This window comes from Phalacrocorax aristotelis, chromosome 26 (genome assembly GCF_949628215.1).
Source record: "Phalacrocorax aristotelis chromosome 26, bGulAri2.1, whole genome shotgun sequence".
Lineage (NCBI taxonomy): Eukaryota > Metazoa > Chordata > Aves > Suliformes > Phalacrocoracidae > Phalacrocorax > Phalacrocorax aristotelis.
In genome coordinates, this window is record NC_134301.1 from 1994870 (window position 1) to 2013696 (window position 18827).

The 18827-nt window shown below is 49.5% G+C and overlaps 1 protein-coding gene and 1 pseudogene across 3 annotated transcripts; one reads left to right on the forward strand and one right to left on the reverse strand.

The window, feature by feature from the left end:
- Nucleotides 1-5557: 5557 nt before the first annotated feature.
- LOC142048525 (interferon-induced protein with tetratricopeptide repeats 2-like) lies at nt 5558-7912 on the forward strand (annotated as a pseudogene).
- Nucleotides 7913-9227: 1315 nt separating this feature from the next.
- On the reverse strand, nt 9228-18304 carry RACGAP1 (Rac GTPase activating protein 1). Of its 3 annotated transcripts, none has more exons than XM_075075630.1 (17): nt 18217-18304; nt 16605-16693; nt 15972-16174; nt 15459-15595; nt 15185-15254; nt 14911-14964; nt 14132-14209; nt 13879-13996; nt 13562-13692; nt 13164-13328; nt 12669-12764; nt 12227-12425; nt 11840-11945; nt 11499-11631; nt 10877-11012; nt 10508-10616; nt 9228-10189 (listed from the first exon to the last, which is right to left on the reverse strand). In XM_075075630.1, the coding sequence occupies exons 2-17, from the start codon at nt 16687-16689 to the stop codon at nt 10114-10116; spliced, it is 1896 nt and encodes a 631-aa protein (XP_074931731.1). In that variant the 5' UTR covers nt 16690-16693; nt 18217-18304; the 3' UTR covers nt 9228-10113. The 3 variants fall into 3 exon arrangements, with proteins under 3 accessions (XP_074931731.1, XP_074931729.1, XP_074931730.1); XM_075075628.1 differs by having other exon boundaries at nt 10877-11008; nt 11495-11631; XM_075075629.1 differs by having other exon boundaries at nt 10877-11008; nt 11495-11631; nt 16605-16689; nt 18217-18274.
- Nucleotides 18305-18827: the final 523 nt, after the last annotated feature.

An 18827-nucleotide genomic window follows, 5' to 3' on the forward strand; every position in this document is an offset into this window, starting at 1 on the left:
TTTTGCCACCCTCTTTCCCTGGAGGAGCGCGTACATCCGCACGCAGAACCACGAGTAGCGCAGCCCGGAGTAGCAGAGTCAATACAATCTGGAAAGGTGTAACAGCGGCTGAAACCATCTTTCTGCTACCTGTCTTCTTACTCATAGAAGCCTCACCTGTACTTCGATGCCAACAAGGAAGTTAGATGCAATCAACAAGCAAAAGACTTTAAATATTCAGCCAGGACTCAAACTTTGTCAGGGAAATCCTACTGCCGCACCTCTGTATTTTTAGTTTTGGCTTTTGCTGCTCAGCTGAATCTCCTCGAAATGCCCTACCCCGCAGGCACTGTTTTCAGGAGAACAGCATTTCCAGGCTCTGTCTTTTCTGCTTCGTGTTGCAGACCACTGTGGGGGTTCAGAGCCCCTTCATTGTGTCCGAGAATCAAGCTGAGAGTCTGGATTTCTGTGCTTCCTTTTCCTGCTTGATAAAGGACCCTGAGCCCAGTGGCCTGTCTGTATTTCCTAACCAGTTCATGTGGTCTTATAAAGATTATTTATTCCTACAGAACGTGCCTCATCTCTGCTCACAAGCAAAGTAAAACAGCTATTCACTGCAAGTAAAATAGCTATTACAAAGGAAGATGAAAACCAGGTCTCAGACAGACGGTCCTGCCCAGTGACAGCAGCAGGCGGCTGGGGGTAAAGGAACAAACTTCAGAAAAGCAGCTTCATTTCCAAGGCATGGAGGGGGTTGGAGCGCCAAGCTGGTCCAAGCCCTCTGCATTCTTGAGTAAGCAGCAGAGGAATTTTATGACAGACGGTATTTTTCCAAACTCAGGAAATCTCTGGGTCAATAAACCAGGATTTCCTTTCAACCAGCTCAGAGAATTCAATAACCATAGAATAGTTTGGGTTGGAAAGCACCTTTGAAGATCATCTTTTTCCAACCCTCCTGCCATGGGCAGGGACACCTTCCACTAGACCAGGTGGCTCAAAACCCCATCCAACCTGGCCTTGAACACTTCCAGGGATGGAGCATCCTGTTCCGGTGCCTCACCACCCTCACAGTAAATAAGTTCATCCTTTAATCTAATCTAGATCTACCCTCTTCCAGTTTAAAGCCATCACCCCTTGTCCTATCACTACATGCCCTTGTAAAAACTCTCCCTCCAGCTTTCTTACAGGTACCCTTCAGGTCCTGGAAGGCTGCTATAAGATCTCCCTGGCACCTTCTCCAGGCTGAACAACCCCAACTCTCTCAAGCCTGTCTTCACAGGAGAGGTTGCCCAGTCCTCTGATCCTCTTCCTGACCCGTCCTCTAGGCTCGCTCCAACAGGTCCATGTCCTTCTTATGTTGGGGGCCCCAGAGCTGGATGCAGCACTGCAGGGGGGTCTCACAAGAGCAGGATCGCCTCCCTCGACCTGCTGGTCACGCTTCTTTTGATGCGGCCAAGGGTACGGTTGGCTTTCTGGGCTGCAAGTGCACATTGCCAGGTCGTGCTGAGCTTCTCATCAACCAACACCCCCAGGTCCTTCTCAGAGCTGCTCTCAATCCATTCTCCGCCCAGCCTGTGTTTGTGCTGGGGAGTGTCCCGATGCACTTGCGGGACCTTGCACTTGGCCTTGTTGAACCTCAGGAGGTTCACACAGACCCACTCTCAAGCCTGTGAAGGTCCCCCTGGATGGCACCCCTTCCCTCCAGCGTGTCAACGACAGCACACAGCTCGATGGCATCAGCAAACTCGCCGATGGTGCACTCAATCCCACGTGCATATTCACAACAAAGATAAACAGCGCTGCTCCCAGTACCAAGCCCTGAGGAAGGCCACTCGTCACTGGTCTCCACTTGGACATCGAGCCATTGACCACAACTCTTTGAGTGCAACCATCCAGCCAATCCCTTATCCACCAAGTGGTCTATCCATCAAATCCACATCTCTCCAATTTAGAGACAAGGATGTTGCGCAGGACGGTATCAAATGTTTTGCACAAGTCCAGGTACATGACATCAGTTGCTCTTCCCTTATCCACCAACACTGCAACCCCATCGTAGAAGGCCACCAAATTCGTGAGGCACGATTTGCCCTTAGTGAAGCCGTGTTGGCTGTCACCAATCACCTCCTTATTTTCCTTAGCATAGCTCCCAGGAGGATCTGCTCCATGATGTTGCCGGGCACAGAGGTGAGGCTGACCAGCCCGTAGTTCCCCAGGTCTTCCTTTTTTCCCTTTGTAAAAATGGAGGTTACGTTTCCCCTTTCCCAGTCAGTGGGAACTTCACCAGACTGCCAGGACTTCTCAACTACGATGGACAGTGGCTTAGCAGCTTCATCTGCCAGTTCCCTCAGGACCCACTGATGCATCTCATCAGGTCCCGTGGACTTGTACACCTTCAGGTTCCTTTGATGGTCTCAAACCTGATCTCCTACAGCGGGCAGTCCTTCATTCTCCCAGTCCCTGCCTTTGCCTCCTGTGACTTGGGCGGTGTGGTTTGAGCACTTGCCCATAAAGACTGAGACAAAAAAAAAGTCATCGAGTACCTCGGCCTTCTCCATATCCCAGGTAACCAGGCCTCCTGTCGCCCTCCAGAGAGGGCTCACTTTTCCCCCCTAGTCCTCCTTTTATCGCTGACATACCTATATAGAAGCTTTTCTTGTTGCCCTTGACATCCCTGGTCAGGTCTAATTCTCTCAGGGCTTTAGCTTTCCTAACCTGATCCCTGGCTGCTCGCTCAGTTCCTCTATATTCCTCCCAGGCTACCTGTCCTTGCTTCCACCCTCTGTAGGCTTCCTTTTTGTGTTTGAGCTTGCCCAGGAGCTCCTTGTTCATCCATGCAGGCCTCCTGGAGTTTTTGCCTGGCAACTCCTTTGTCAGAATGCACTGCTTCTGAGCTTAGAGGAGGTGATCCTTAAATATCAACCAGATTTCTTGGGCTACTCTTCCCTCCAGGGCTTACCCCATGGTACTCTACCAAGCAGATCCCTGAAGGGGCCGAAGTCTGCTCTCCTGAAGTCCAGAGTGGTTCAGAGTAGTAGGAGAAGTAGTCCAGAGCAGTAGGAGTTGCTGTTCGCCCTCCTCAGTGCCCTAAGGATCTTGAACTCCACCATTTCATGGTTGCTGTAGCCAAGGCTGCCCTTGAGCTTCACATTCCCCACCAGCCCCTCCTTGCTGGTGAGAATAAGGTCCAGCATAGCCCCTTTCCTCATTGGCTCCTCTATTGCTCAGAGAAGGAAGTTATCAGCACATTCCAGGAACTTCCCAGGTTGCTTATGCCCTGCTGCGTTGTCCCTCCAACAGATATCGGGGTGGCTGAAGTCCCCCATGAAGACCAGGGCTTTTGAATGTGAGGCTGCTTCTATCTGTGTAATGTGGACCTCAGGCTCGGTCTCCCTGGTCAGGGGGCCTGTAGCAGACCCCCACAATAACCTCACCTCTCCCTGCCCTCCCTTTCATCCTGACCCTAAAGCTCTCGGTCGGCTCCTCACCCATCCCCAGGGGGGCCTCCCTGCCCTCCAGCTGGTCACGGGCACAGAGGGTGACAGCCCGCCACACCTCTCCTGCCTCTCCTTCCACTCCAGCACTGCAGTCACAGAACCATCCCACCTCGTGCCCATGAGCACAGCCCTGCAGGTGTGTGCACATCTCTCCGTTCATTCCCCACGCTACGTGGGTTTGCATTAAAGTCGGGCCCCCAACGGAGCCAACTTACTGGCTGGAATTCCTTTAATCTGCTCTTCAGGTGTTCTCCCGCTGCCCTGTGATCCTTTTCCAGGCTCTAGGCATCTAGGGATGTAAAAATCTATTTACATCAATTTGATGTGAAATAACTGTTTTCGAGCCAAGGACTCTTTTCAGGCTATCCCAAAGCTATTTGTACTTTTCTGCTCTGCGTCTTATTGCAGCTCTTTTGCTTTGCCTTCCCACCGTTTATCTTTCACAACACCAAGCCTTACCCGGACTTCCTGTTTGGCTGCGTGGTTAGTAGCTTTCTCATTTGCTGTTATTTTTGACTTCCATCCAAGCTTTGTATGGTATTAATAGCTATTTCACAGAACCATATTCTTCCTCAAACCAGTCCTAATATTAGCAGGAGAAAGAGCCAAGAACCACTGCTGAGGCCTGAGGGACTCGAGCTCTGAATTTCTCCCCCGTTCTGCCCACAGCCCGGCTCAGCCCCTGCCCCCAGGAGTTAAAACATCTCTCCGTTACCCAAATCACACAGCCCCGTCCCGGCCACAACAGGCAACGGAGAAGCAGCTTGTGCAAGCCAAAGCGCACAGAAAAAAACTGCTTACATGAGGATTTCAAGAATTAGAACTTATTGATGGTCTAATTAATGCCTCAGTCTAATCGAGATACAGCAATCACTCACCATTCATCCAGTTACAGCAGCGCTAACAACTAATATCCAAATTACTCAATTTCTATTAAAGGTTGTCAGCAATAGAAAAAAGAAATAAACACAGTGAACAAAAGTATCTACGCCATTCCTCTAATGATAAATTCTCCCTACTTCCTTTGCATTGCTGCAGTGACTCATCAGCATCCTGAAGGGGAAAATTATATTGATGGGTTTTTTCTTCTTCTTTGCTGGGAAGAATATGATTATGAGGTTGATCATTTCTTCCTCCTCAGTTTAGGGTGTAATTGGGGCTATTGTATATATTTTCTCTTACCCTCCGTACTTGAATCTTTCTTCACAGAGCTGCAGTTCCATCTTACATCCAGATATACCCCATATCCTGTGTTTTACCTATATTTTTTCTGTTACCTTTAAGACTGGTTTCTGTCACCTGCCAAAACCATGTTCTTCAAGGATCAGTAACGGCTCGCTGCTGAGTTGTTAGTAGCCCCAGGCCCATCCTCTGCTCAGGGACTGTAGGCTGACCCTGCTTAAGGAAGCACATCAGGTTTATCACAGGCACAGCCGTTGTACCTTACAGTTACACAAAACCACGCAAATTCAACGCTAAAAAATCAATTAGGTAACAGCCACCTTGTTGGTAGGCAGTTGCTGTTACGGGTAAACAAGCTACACAAACTACAGCAAGGTTTCCGGCAGGTCAGGACAGATCCAGACAAAACCAGCCCGACAAGCCCCAGTGCCAAGGTCTTACAATCACACAGAGCCTTTGGCCTTTTAACGATAACGGCAACGCTGTATTTACATTCTGTAGCCCAGCATCCTTCTCTTCTGTCGCCTCAGCCCTGCTGCTTTCTAAAAGCTTTGATGCTAACAAAGTCCTTTCAGTGGGGAGAACATCTCCAGGGGCAAGTTCAGATCCTGCTGCTCTGACCACTGGGTTTCCTTTCCCGTTTATCCAGACCCCAGTCCTGTTTTGGGAAGGGAAGGCAGTAGCTTTAAGATAGGGAGACCAGGATACTTCCTTTCCTGGTTTAAGCTTTTCTCTTTCAGTTTTGCTTCCTCTGAGACAAGCTGTTTAATCAGACCGTGCCCAGAAGGAAGTATGTTCTCTATTTAAGGATCAGTCAATAAATTAGACTCTGCACTGCCCAGTGTATCTGCTGCAGTGTGGAAGCGGCACAGCCCCAGCCATCACTCCCTGACTGCGACACTATGCTCACAGCAAAAATGAGGTAAGCACACAGCATCCATTCCTGTAGCGGCTCCCAGAAAGAGTGGCTTTGGGTTGACAAGGCTTGGCCCCACGTCTTGTTCTGAACCACAGAACAGCTGAGGTTGGAGGGTACCTCTGGAGGTCACCTTACCCAACCCCCTGCTCAAGCAGGGCCACCTACAGCAAGTTGCCCATGACCACACCCAGACGGCTTTTAAATATCTCGAAGGATGAAGACCCCACAACCTCTCCGGGCAAACTCTGCAAGTACTCTATCATCCTCACAGTTAAAAGAAAAGTTTCCTGATGTCCAGATGGAGCCTCACGAGTTTCAGTTTGTGCTGACCGCTTCTTGTCCTGCACTGGGCACCACTGAAAAAAGCCTGGTGCTCCCTTCAGGTGTTTATAAACATTTCTAAGATCCCTTTGAGGCTGCTCTTCTCTAGGCTGGAGAGTCCCAGCTCTTTCAGCCTTTCATCATGTAAGTGATGCTCCAGTCCAACATCTTCATGCTCTTTGCTTAGCCACCTCTTGTTGCATCCTTCAGATGAAGGCACAGCCCCCATTACCTCCCCATGGGGAGCAAAGCAGTTTTCATTGTGTGGTTTTGGCTGGTTCTACTCTCCATTTCTTGCAGTCCATCTCAGGGCCTTTGTCTTAGGTAAGAAGAGCCAGCAGCCCTGGCTCCAGGCACTGGTAACTCCCCTTTGGAGAACAGCAAGCCAGGAACGAAGCCTCCCAGATGGTTCCCTGAAAACAGGCTGATTGGAACAAAAGATTTACAGGTTCTTTAGTAGCTTGAGTGCAAGGGACTTGTTGAGCAAGTGAGGAGAGCCCCTTCCTCCACCCCTCTCTTCTTTTTGGTTTGCGTACAGCCAGGAGCTCCTTTGTGCTCCGTGTGGGTACCCCAGGACCCCACCACACCCTGCCTTTTCATAACCCGTGTTCTCCTCTTTGTTGCAATGAGCAACTGAAGGAGAAGTTGGATGCCCTTCAATACCACTTCACCCGGCATGTGCTGAACCTACACACGTCCTGCAGAAGCTGGCTGTTGAAGTCAAGCACCAAAACCAGGCAGCGCTCCTGGGGCTGCAGGCATGCCTGTACCAGCCGAAAGGCCGGAACAGAGCAGCTCTGCAAAGCCATAAGGATGCTGAAGAACAAGAGACAAGAGGAGCATCTGCTGGTTCTTTGATTATCTATGCAAATTATGCTTGGATTCACTACCTTCAGGCCTCTTATCAGGAGGCTGAAAGCTCCCTGGAATGAATTCGGCAGCTCAGCTCCTTGGGATGCATGGCTGACCCCGTACACAGGCCCAGAAAGGCTGGTGTTCCTCTTGGCTCTCAGAGCCCTTAACAGGGAACGGGCAGGAGAGCACTTTGAGGTGGCATTGATACTTGAACTGGGGAGGAGATATTTCCACACTGGGCTCTGAATGGATCTTTATCCCTCCTGCAGTTATTTCTGCTATCCTGATATTGCGAGGAAAGCCACAATCCAATTGGAAAGAGCTGTCCTTGAGCAGCTGAATAACTACAAAGCCAAAATACATTTACCCAAGCTACTTGAACAAGTGGATATAGAAAGGTCAATTGGCTTGATACAGAAAGTGCAGAGAAAAGCTCCGATCCTGATGTTCTCAAAGCTTCAGCTCTGTTCTGGCTGCAATAGCCTACCGAGCAAGTCACTGAGATAGTGCAGCGAGCCCTGCAGCAGGAGCCAGGTTACCACCTTCTCTACTGAGCCTTGGCCAAGTGCTATAAAGGCACAGTGGCTTAATGCAAAGAAGGAAACAAGAATAACATATTGGAGGCGGCCAAAGGCCTCAAGCAAATTCTTCAGAAACCTCCAGACCTTGACCTAGTATTTGTAAAGCTGCATTTCGCAGAGTTGTATGGTGCAAGAGACCCAACACAGGATGAGATGATCTACAAGGAGCTGCAGGAGAGAAAGGACAGCCGGAGCCCCAAAGGCCAAACCCTTAGCCTCTACCGGGGAAAGTTCTTACTCTACAAGAAGTCACTTGATGAAGCCAAAGCAAAGTTTGTGGCAGGTTACAAAATTCCCACGCTGACAGAAGGGAGGAAGGTGGGCGCGCAGAGGCTGACAAAGATGGCCGGCACTGCCACAGCGATCGTGCCGACACGATCCAGTGCTTCGCCCAAGAGACCGACCGCCACCTGCGGTGGAATTTGCTGGTACCGATCTAGACTGGGGGTGGGAGCGCCAGTCTGGAGAAAGCAGGCTATCCTTTTTGCAAAGCTAGAAGGCATCAGGGGCTAGTACCTGTCTTTCAACAGCAGGTCCAGTGTCGCTCCCTTGGAGGTGCTGTAAGTCAGAACCACGTGCTGATTAAGGCAGCGTGAGAAATTATCTCCCTTCAACTATCAGAATTCTATCATTTGCAATAAAAAAGAAGGTGGCTTCCTCGCTAACTGCTGAGGGGTCTTAATGAGGGTGAAGCACTTGCATGCACAGCAGAAAGATGCTCTCTGCATTAAATGCAAATGCAGCAAGAGGTAGCTGCTGATTAAGGAACATACGTTATATTGGCGTTAATCCTTTGAAGCACGTGCGTGCCTGCCCTGCCTGAATACAAACAGGGGGTTTGCTTTCTTGCACTGGTACCCACTTAAAAGGAATTACTAGGACAACTTACACATCACTGTTTCTGGGGCCAAAGCAAGACTTTTCATATTCTTTGATCAGTAAATATTTAAAATTCTTTTCCACACAAGTTCTCCTTACAGCCTAAAGCAACCAGCGCACAGACTGCCAAAGATACACCCTTTCTTCAGTTTCCACTGCCCCAGGCTTGTGTTGGGTACGGCTCTTTCCCTGCCATGTCCTACCTACTTGCACATCCCACTGTGGGGGCGGTGTCCTGCCCTGCAGACACCCCCCCACCCTGTCCCAGCATTGCAGCCACATTTCCAAGCACTGGCAGGGCCACCCCCATGCCCAGCAGTGAGTGGGGTGGCATGCTAGGGTGCTCCCAAACTCCATCTGTCCCCACGGAGGGGAGCCATGGGGACCAGGGGAGATGTACCCCAGCAGGTCCCTCTGCAAATCCCCCAGTTTCTGCTCCAACAAGGAGCAGGCAAGGACCCAGTCTGGGAGAGGATCCTCCAAAAACAAGGACCAAGGCAACTGTGTCCAAGACACAGGATCTAGGGAACGGGAACATGCTTTAGTGCCCCCTTCATGCACATCTGGTGTGCCTGAAAGCACCAGAGGCCAGAAACACGCACCTGCCCTGGGGCCCCAGCCCCACTGGGAAGGGGGAGCAGCAGCCCCCAACTGCCCCATGCCCTGCAGTGGGTCAGAGCTAGGGTGCAAACATGGCAGGAGAGGGCTTCGCCCTCCAGACCCTGCAACCAAGGGGAAGAGAGACAACCCAGGCCACCACGCGCAGCCCAGGCTATTTCACCTCCTGATATAATACTGGGAACCAAAACTGTTATGCTCCTTCCTCCTCTAGACTCCCGAGCCACAGCCCAGCCCACGATCCTGCACCGCAGAGGCTGCCAGGTTCATTAGCCCTTGGGGCAAGAGCTACTCGGAGCACAGCACCTCAGCATTACAGCACCACAGCCTCCTGTAACGCTACACAGGCTCTAGTTAAAACGCTATAGCACAAATAAGAAGCATTAGAGCACAGAATCATAGGTCACATAAATCATCATGATTTACTTAACTGCACAGATCATGACAGTTTTTCAGAGCTCAACGAACGGCCGCTTTATAAACTTTTGTACATGTTCCACAAGTCTCTTCACACAGCACTGGGCAAGGTCACATATCCCGATTTGGGAAAGCAGGGACTCCCAAAGGCAAGGGTGCTATTAAACACCCTCATTCCCCTCGCCAGTTTGAGCAGCACTAGTAATTCCTTTAGACTACCCAGGAATCCTTTGGGTTTGCATCTACAGACAACCCTCTACAAGTTTTTCCCCTTGTAACCGCAGCATCAGGAAATGTTTCTTTAGGACAAGTTGCAGTCCCCTCCAGCAGTTAGAGCACCGTTTGCCCAGACAAATGCAACACTGCCATCCTCAGGATTAGAGGCTGCACAACCACAGCGCAAGTCAAGAACTGCAGACCTGCGTGCAGTTTGAGAGAATGGATTCTGACAGAGGTCAATTGGGGCGTCACTGCTGTGTGAAGAATAACTTAGGGAGTCTTTTCTTAAAAATAAAAAATAAAACACCGTAAAAACTTAGGATCCTTGTACAACTGTTCCACTTCACATGGGTAGAAGACTGGATGCTAGTGAAAAGTGCCAGAGAGTTCCTCTAGCACTTTTTTTTATTAACACTTTGAACGAAGCCTGCTAGTTATTTTCTTCACCAATACTAAATTCAGCACAGCATTAGTTAATAAAAATACATTGCACAATAAAATCCCATTAAAAGTCTGAGTTAATCTGAAAGATAAAATGAAAAGGATCTTATTACATAAGCTGCCACTGCCCGCAGAGAGGACTTGCGTTTACTGTATTCATGCATATTGGTGTGCAAATGCTAGGACGATACTAACTCCCAGGTCCGCTTCACTTCAGCATAGGAGAGGCAAAGAAGTTGCCCTGATGCCCAAGCTGGGTTGTTGACTTGCTTTTGCTCCCAAATCTAGTTCAAGAGAAGTAGAAAATATCAGGTTTGGATTTGGGATTAGAAGTCTAACACTCTCTCTTTCCCAGGGGTCATTCACCCAAGTTTTACCCACCTCCCAAACAAAGTGTTTCTCCCCCTACCGTAAGATGACGCTCATTAACCATTATGCAGCTTGCGCTGTTACTACAGCGTTGATTAAGTGAGAGTTGACTGAGTAGTAAATCCAGGCTGCTCCCAGAACTAGGTTCAAACGTCAATTTTCAGTTCTCCCTGAACACCCAAACCACCAGCAGTCATCCCAACACCTCCACGACAGTGCCTGTTGGCACTTACTTGGGGGTGGTTTTGCTGAAGGTAGACCGGACCCTCTGGGACAGGGAGCTAGACGACGGCGTCTTTGAGAGCTGCTGTTCCGGAGTAGTGAGGGGTCCAAGCATGCTCACTGTGAAAAAGGAGGCAGCAAGTGAGCAACATGAGGACAGCTGAAGTTTTCATTGCCATGCAAGGAACATTAGACATTCCCTAGCATCTGTCAGAAATACTAGACAAATCTGGTATTTCCTGGCACACTTTTCTTCCCTCTTCCTCCATAACGCATGCCAGGAATGGCTAGCTCCAACAGTCTCGCAAGCAGCTTTGATTGAGGGCCATTGTTTTTGATTCAGCAGCTGCACAGCCAATAGAGCAGAACCTAGGGGTTACCTTTAACATCTGGTGTCTGTGGAGTGGAGCAGGCATTGACATTCTCGATTACATGCCCTGGGTCAATGTTTTCTTGCTCCACCATCACCAGCTGGCTCCAGTAGTCCATAGGCAGCAGCAGAAGTCGTTCTACTACCTATAGAGGCACACAGAATCCCAGACTGGTGGGGGCTGGCAGGGCCCTCTGGAGCTCATCCCATCCCACCCCCTGCGTGAGCAGGCACCCCCAGAGCAGGGGCACAGGACCACGTCCAGGCAGGGTGTGAATGTCTCCAGGGAAGGGACCCCACAGCCTTTCTGGGCAGCCTGTGCCCCTGCTCTGGCACCCTCACCATGAGAAAAAGCTTCTTCACTTTTAGGTGGAACTTCCCATGTTCCAGCTTGTGCCTGTTGCCCCTTGTCCTGTTGTTGGGCACCACTGAAAAGAGTCCGGCCCCATCCTTCTGACACCCACCCTTCAGATATTAGAAGTATTGGCACCCATGAGTAGCCAGTGTTACAAACCAGCACACAGCTTTGACACAGCGACACCAGGCAGGCATTGCCTCAGCTCCCTCCAGCAATCCGGTCGAGTTCTTTAAACGGGATACTTCACCCAAGTCACTCTTTTCTGCTGACCTACCTTGGGTTGCCGCTTAGTGTCGTGTAGGAGCGTCACAGGTTCAGGATCGGGTACCGCATGGCCAACTATTGTGGGGCCAAAGACTTTAGCCAAGTTGGTAACGTCCATTTTAGTCTCCGGGCTCTGAGCCACCCTATATTTAAAAAAAAATATTAAGAAAGAATGTAGCTTCTCCCCTTCACTTGTCATACAACTCCCCCATCCCACACACACACTTCAGCATCTGAATAAGCAGGGTTTTTTTCAGAATGAAGACTTTATGCTCACAAGCAGTAACAAGAGTCAATTAGAGAAAGCACCAGTGGCAACATCCCCCTTTCAGAAGTACCATTTGAACATACCTCTGCAGGTGAATCATGAGGAAAGCTAGGGTGTCCCTATTGGCCTGAGGAAGCTCACCAACTGCTTGGTACATAGCAGCGACGCTGTTGTCCTCATCCAAGATTTCTGGGGGGGGGGGGAACCAAAAACATTTAGACCTCAGAAAGTGATCCCAGAAGCACAGCTCTAACAGTCCCCTCTAACAGTAAAAGCTCGTGTGGGAAACAAGCCAGAAGCTTCACGTGCCATTGTAATAGTTTTGTATCTATATACAAATATACATTTATATTTTGTAATAATGTATTAGAAGAGAGCCCTTCCCAGCCCATTGTGCATCATCAACACAGCCGCAAGCACGAGGGCTCCAGAGTACTGTGGTCCACCAGTAAGGAATTGCTACTCCTTACCTGCAGCTTCCATAAAAGTCTTGTTTAACCGGAAAGTGAGAAGGGGTTCTTTCAGGCTGCGTAGGAAGTCCTTGAGAAGGCCGCAGATAGCATGGATATCGTCCACTTTACTGAGCAAAGGAACGTTTTTTGCTCTAAGAAATTTCTCTTTCAGTTCCCTCACTGTTTTGTCACAGCCAGATATCCGGTAAAGGCCTGTCTGTTAACAGAAAGGATTGCTTAGAGGCAGGATATCAACTGCATGTATAAAGCTGACATTCTCCCACTCCCACCTTCTCTCCACATACGAGCACTCTGCACAGACACTGTTGCTCACTCACGGAGTCACCCACTGAGCAACACTCTACACACCATCCGTAAGAGATATTTGGGTTAACAATTTGCTTCCCTAACACTGCAACCCATTTCATTAGCACCGTTTCACACCTCATTTTCTTTTTACCTCACGCAGCCCTCGCTGCTCGATCTCACTAACACAGTGCACTATGATGGAAGGGATCATCGGAGGAGTAGAAGGGACAAAGTCCACCAAGGTCCCCTAAGAGGCAGAAGGGAAAAAGAAAAAAAAGAGATACTCAGTCTTCAAGACATGGAAAATATTCTCTCAGGAATGCACAGCGAGATCTAGACTTAAAAAGCAAGGATTGTTTCTTCTTTGTCAGCCCAGAGAAGAGCCACGCTGCATCCATCAGCACAAAGCTGCAGGATTGCTTACCCAGAGCTGCCATGTTCAGAGCTCAGCACCCGCCCAGCGTTGCATCCCTACCACCCACTACCCTGGTTACTGAACGATCCATAGCGAGCTCCTTTGTGCTTTGCCGTGCAGCTGAGCAACAGGAGCTCTTCTGGGGAGGGCAGACTTGTGGGAGCCTAAGCACGTTCTAACTCTAGCCCAGCATTCACCCACTTGTGCTGGCAGCTCAGCCTACAGACCTACCTCTCCAATTCTGACAGGGGTCCCTGTCAAGGTGGGGATACAGGGAAGAGGACAGCGGTCCCGACACTCTGGATGAGCGACCACACGGCAGTCTCTGCACTTCAGAGAGATTTTTCCAAATTTTACTCTCTTTCCACATGGAACACACGATTCTGGCTTGATAACCTAATGATTCAAAGCATACAGGTGGGAAAAGGTTAGTGCAGTGTAGTAACTCTGCAGGATTTAGACTGGATAACCACGTAGATAACACATTCCCCGATCCATGCAGGTAGCCAGTACGGTTAATATTGACTTGAGACATAACGGCTGGTAGCCTCTTCTTGATAGCTTGATATCACACACATTTAAAAATGGAAGGTGATGCTCTTTTAAGTTCTTCATGCCTGTAGACATACCGTCTTTGAAACGAAGTCATGCAGCCTCACTCCCCCGTTGCTCTGCGGGGTGCCAGAGCCATCGGTCTCCGATTTGGATTCCAGCTGCTTACTGCCCATGCTTGACTCGCTGCTCCAGGGCTGCAAAGGACCTGAAAGACAGAGGAAAAGGAGCATTGACTGAATGAAATCACCACCCCTGCATAACCTTTGCTTCAGAGCAAGTGCATTATAAACCACAGGCAGCTGCCTGGGTCCTGGAGGAACCATTTCAAGATTGCCTCTGGCCCACAAAGTAGTTGCTTCAGGACTAGGACGAATGGAGACGTGACACCTACCACTCTTCCTCCGGTTTCTCAGACTATGAGGCACAGTCTGGATAGTAGAGATAGCTTCAATTGGGCCACCGTCATTGGGGACCATGAGAGTTGTCTTTGCTACTATGGATTCATTTCCCTGTAATGAGAAATATGCAGTTAGTGACGGCAGCACTGACAGGACAGGGGATTTCCTAGTTTGTTGGCCCTAGAAGCAGGAGTGCAATATGACCAACTACTTTAATGCACACAAACCTAGCTGGAACCACCATACCTGATCCACTGTGGAGCCAATTGATCGGATTTTCTTCTGAGGACCTGGTGGGCCTTCAGTGAACTGCCTGGAAGACCGCTGAAAAGACACAGTATATTTTTGTCTATGAGGCAGGCATGCTGGTAACTTCGTGTTGTAATAGTTCAGTATAACCAGAAGGACTCAACAATTGTCCACACACACCACACATGCATTCAGTTCTTCCACAGTAACCATTCTTCATGGCAACCTTGAAGAGGATCAGGAGCGCTCGGTATACTCCTCTTTCAAATAATTTTCCTAGCCAGCTTTATAATCCAATTCAGAGAAAAAGGAAGGAAAAGAGAAAAAGAGGGGCAGCTAAGCAAATCCCAGACTCTTCCCAACTCTGCGAGGGATGATTTCAGGCCACCCTTTCCCACCTGTGCCTGCTGCACAGCAGACCAGAACAAGCACAAGCTCCTTTACAGAACAGAAAAACATTAACTTCCAACATGACTTTCCCTAATCTGGTTGCTGTTAATAATTTCCAAGTGCTTTCTCGCACACACTAGGCCACACGAGAGCAAGACATGCAGAACTCCACTCCAGTTATTTTCAGTAGACAAACAACGACATCAGAATTAACTTTCAATCTAAACCCACACAGCAGGACTGAATTATAGTAGAAGCACATCCATCTGAAGTTTGTGATTAGTAGCTCAGACATCATTATAGGTGGCTGTGAGATGGCAGATGGTGACATTGTGTCAGCCAAGGCTAACAATGGAATCTATTTGAAGGGGAAGAATTGAACATACCCGCTTCTCTCTCCTTTTCAGTCTAACAGCTTTCACCACAGACGAATCCCAGTCCTGTGGGAAATACACAACACTGGTTAGCTTAGTGTAAATACCGTACAGCCTCTGGCCAGGGCTTTCATTAGGCTTTGCATTTCTCTGGTGTGCTATTGGCTAAATCAGCTCTACCAGTTTAATACCACAGCTCTCTAAACACATGGGGCTCTCTAGAGATTACCCCACAGCCCTAAGGTTTTGCAGTGGAGGAAAACTTAAGAACTTGGAGTTACATTACCAGTGACTCATCAGTCTTGTCAAAGCTGATGTCTGACAGAATTGAGCCAGATTCATCTATTGTAGACAGCCTGAAAAAATATAAAAAATTAGAAGAAACCTGTGTCAGTTTGGCTTTCAGTCAGCCGTGGTTCCAGAACAATCTTACTGACTCAGAAGAGATGTATTTCAAACTGGAATAAAAAGTAAAACTCTGTTGATACGGGTGCAGTACTTATCACAGAGGTTCACGATTGGTATTTGACACTGATGTTGCTCAGACATATGTCGCCTACCTTTTGTTGCCTGAACCCCCTATAGAAACCTGCGGCCTGTTAAGAAAGGCGAGGGCAGACTTCTGCTCTTCACTTAGCTGAATGCTCCCAGATGCATCGCACATGAGCAGCTCTCGAATCAGTTGTATTTGCCGCTCCTGTAAAGGTAGATAACATCAGAAGCTGCCACAGGAAAAACTGCGTTTAATTACTGTATGAACCGACCTGAAGAGATTGAGATACCACACAGATAGGCTCTTGGAACTTGTGTCAATAGGCTGCTAATGGCTGCAAAGCCCATGCTCTGACAGGTAATGGCAGCTCGGCTCCAGACAGCAGCCAGTCGCCTTTTTCCAGACCAAAGCAGAAGGCTACTACAAGGAGCCAAGCCAATTTGTCAGTGTTGAGTTCTTTTACCTCCCCAGGAAAAAAAGTTATCACAAATGTCAGTCTTTATTTTGCATAGATCAATGCAGTTTAATCACCTTGTCTCCACACTCTAAAGAGCTAACCGGTAACAAAGGCATTACTCACCAGCTTTTCACAGTCTGTTTCAGCTTTTTGCCTTCGTTTGATCTCCACATCCACTTGATTGCGAGCGTGTTTCAGCTTCACATCCAAAGCACTACGCTCAGCTTCAGTTTTCATGAGAAGATCTTTGTACTTGCCAAGCTCATGCTCCGTTTTCTGCAGTTTTCTCCGATACTCTTCAAAGTTCTTCGCTAACTGAATAAACTCTGGAGACAAGACATGTACGCCTTTAGCTACCCAGGCAAGCAGACAAGATGCAGCAGCCCTCCTTTCGCTGACAGTAGGTATCTATTAATATAACCTGCTCCTGACTGAGGGGTGGAGAAGCCAGCCTTTTGGCAAACCCACCTACACTCTCCATGTTCATGAGATCTGGCAGTTTTTCAGACCAAGCCCTTCGTGTCAGTACGAACCAGAAGAGCTAGAACATGAGACCCTGCATGGACGAAGTACAAGCAGAACGTGACCCTGCCTGTGACTTCGTATTTCTTGACAATGAAAAAACCCTCAAATCTGATTACCTGTAGCAGTCCTGTCACCCATAACATCATCAACAGATTCTTCAGTAACAGCCAATGTTTGTTTGCATGTTTATATCCTTACAGCAGCACAACCCACTTCAGAAGCAGAACTTACGGTATTCGTTTCCTTCACTTAAAGCTTCAGCCTGGCGCATAAGTTGATCATACAGACTCCGTAAGTTCAGCATCGCAGTCTCCATCTTCCTGCCAAGAAACCTGAGCTAAATAAAAAAAACCCAGCCCTTTCTTCCCACCTCCAAACAGAAAACATGTTACCAGACCAAAGAAAATAGAATCACCTTCAGAATTAATGATTATATTTTTAAGGTGAGTTTTAGAAGCTGCACAAATAAAAATACATTAAGAGTTATGTTTTATGGAGATTTATGCATCTAAATTCTTTCCTAGGGAAAGAACATCCTCACCCCTCCACAGTTTATAGATAGCAGAGCCACAGAGAAAGGCAGCATAGCTCCCCACTTTATTACTTCAAGTAATCTGCAGTACACCACAGAGGCTCAGAGGCCAAGGCAAGATGAGGGATCCCAAATCATTCTCCTTCTGAAAGGCTGCAGAACACAGCTCATGCCCTATCTACGAATAGCTTGGTACTATATAGGCCACTAAAAATCTGCAAGTTTTCAGAGCTTCACAAGATAAAAATAGGAGCAAGTGTTCTGGGGAATTTTAATACAGTTTTAAATTTAGCTGCATTTTAAGTTACAGTTCCTACTGCAAATAGCTGTTAAAATTCAGGCAGTCAGCACATTTTCCTCAAACAGTAGCAACAACAGCATAAACAGAAGCAACGAAGAGGAAAGTCTCCAGCTCAGCAACACCGAAATTACTTCGCTAATGCAAGAGGTTGCTGGGGCACGCAGGACAGCCTCGACTAATAAATTAGCACCAGAAGCAGGTGCAGACGTAGCTGGGAGAGGTGCCAGGTACAACACACCGCTGCAACACTTCGGAGCCCACTGGGGAAAGCTCTGAAGTACTCTATTCACAGTTCCAGACACACAGGTATCTCTTTATAGAGATAAAACCGTAGGGACTTTCTATGTTACGCAGATTACAAGGTGTGGGAGCGCTCTCGGCTAAAAGACGCTCCTCTGTTCCTTGTAGTCAGCTTCATTTATGGCAAGGGGCACTTCAACAGCTCCGTGCCTGAATCGCCGGCACCACGATCATTAGCCCCACGCCCGACTCGACAAGCAGAAGCCGGGAATCGTGAAAGGATTAAGGTTGGAAAAGACCTCTAGGGTCATCAAGTCCAACGGCCAAACCAACACCCCCAGGCCTCCTAAACCGTGCCCTGAAGTGCCACGTCTGCACGGTTTTTTACCCCCCCCCTCCCCCCCCGAGGGACGGTGACTCCCCCACCTCTCTGGGCAGCCTGTGCCAGCGCCTGACCGCTCTTGCGGTGAAGAGATTTTTCCTAATATCCAGTCTAATCTAACACAATATCGCCTGGAAAGAGCGAAGGAACAAGGCCAGCCCGCAAAGCGCCCCCAGCCGCGCTCCAGGGCGCGACCCCCGCCCGGGAGACAGCGAAGGAAGAGACCTCTGAGGAAAGCGGCGCCGGGCCGCGCTGCGCCGGGAAGGGCAGCTCCCCTTCACGGGGCCGCTGAGGGGGTCCCCGCGGCCCGGGTGAGGCCCCGGTGCCGGAGGCCCGCGACCCGGACGAGACCCGGTCCCGGGGGGTCCCGCCGCTCCCCCTCACTCACCTGGACCACCGGCCCGGCGCGAGCTCCAGCTCCAACCGCCCAGCCTAACCGCCCCGCACTTCGGTTTGAATCGCTACTGCCAGCCAATCCCAGCGTGCTCCCCACCCTCCCGGCCTCTCATTGGCTCTATTCTCTGGGCGGCTGAAGCCAAGCTGGCGCCATGTCTGCTGAGGGCGTGGCCTCTCTGCTCCACTCCTCAGTGCGAGGGCGGACGGGGAGCCGGACGATGGCGTGGTGAAGCCGGTCAGGCGCCATCTTTACTATTGGTTGCTGGCTCCGAGCCCCTGTTGCTTAGCAACAGAGCAGGCCGGCGACGCCGGCAGGGCCTCGGCCCGCCGCAGCCGAGGACTGCTGCTTCTCGGAGAGCTCAAGGGCAGCCGATGGCGCCGGAGGGGCTGTTTTGGGGAGAAAAACCTGTTCTCAGGCCGAGCCCCGGGTGCGATTTTAAGCAACGCCCTCGGCACACGGCGGGGGTGGGCCCAAGCCCCCCAGGCACTGTTCTGCAGAGAGCCCTAAGGCTTGCGCGAGGTGCTGGATGCAAGCCTAGCTGGTTCAGAGCATTGCTGCTTCACCGGGAGGCCGTTTCTTAAGTGTTCTCAGATGAAAAACCA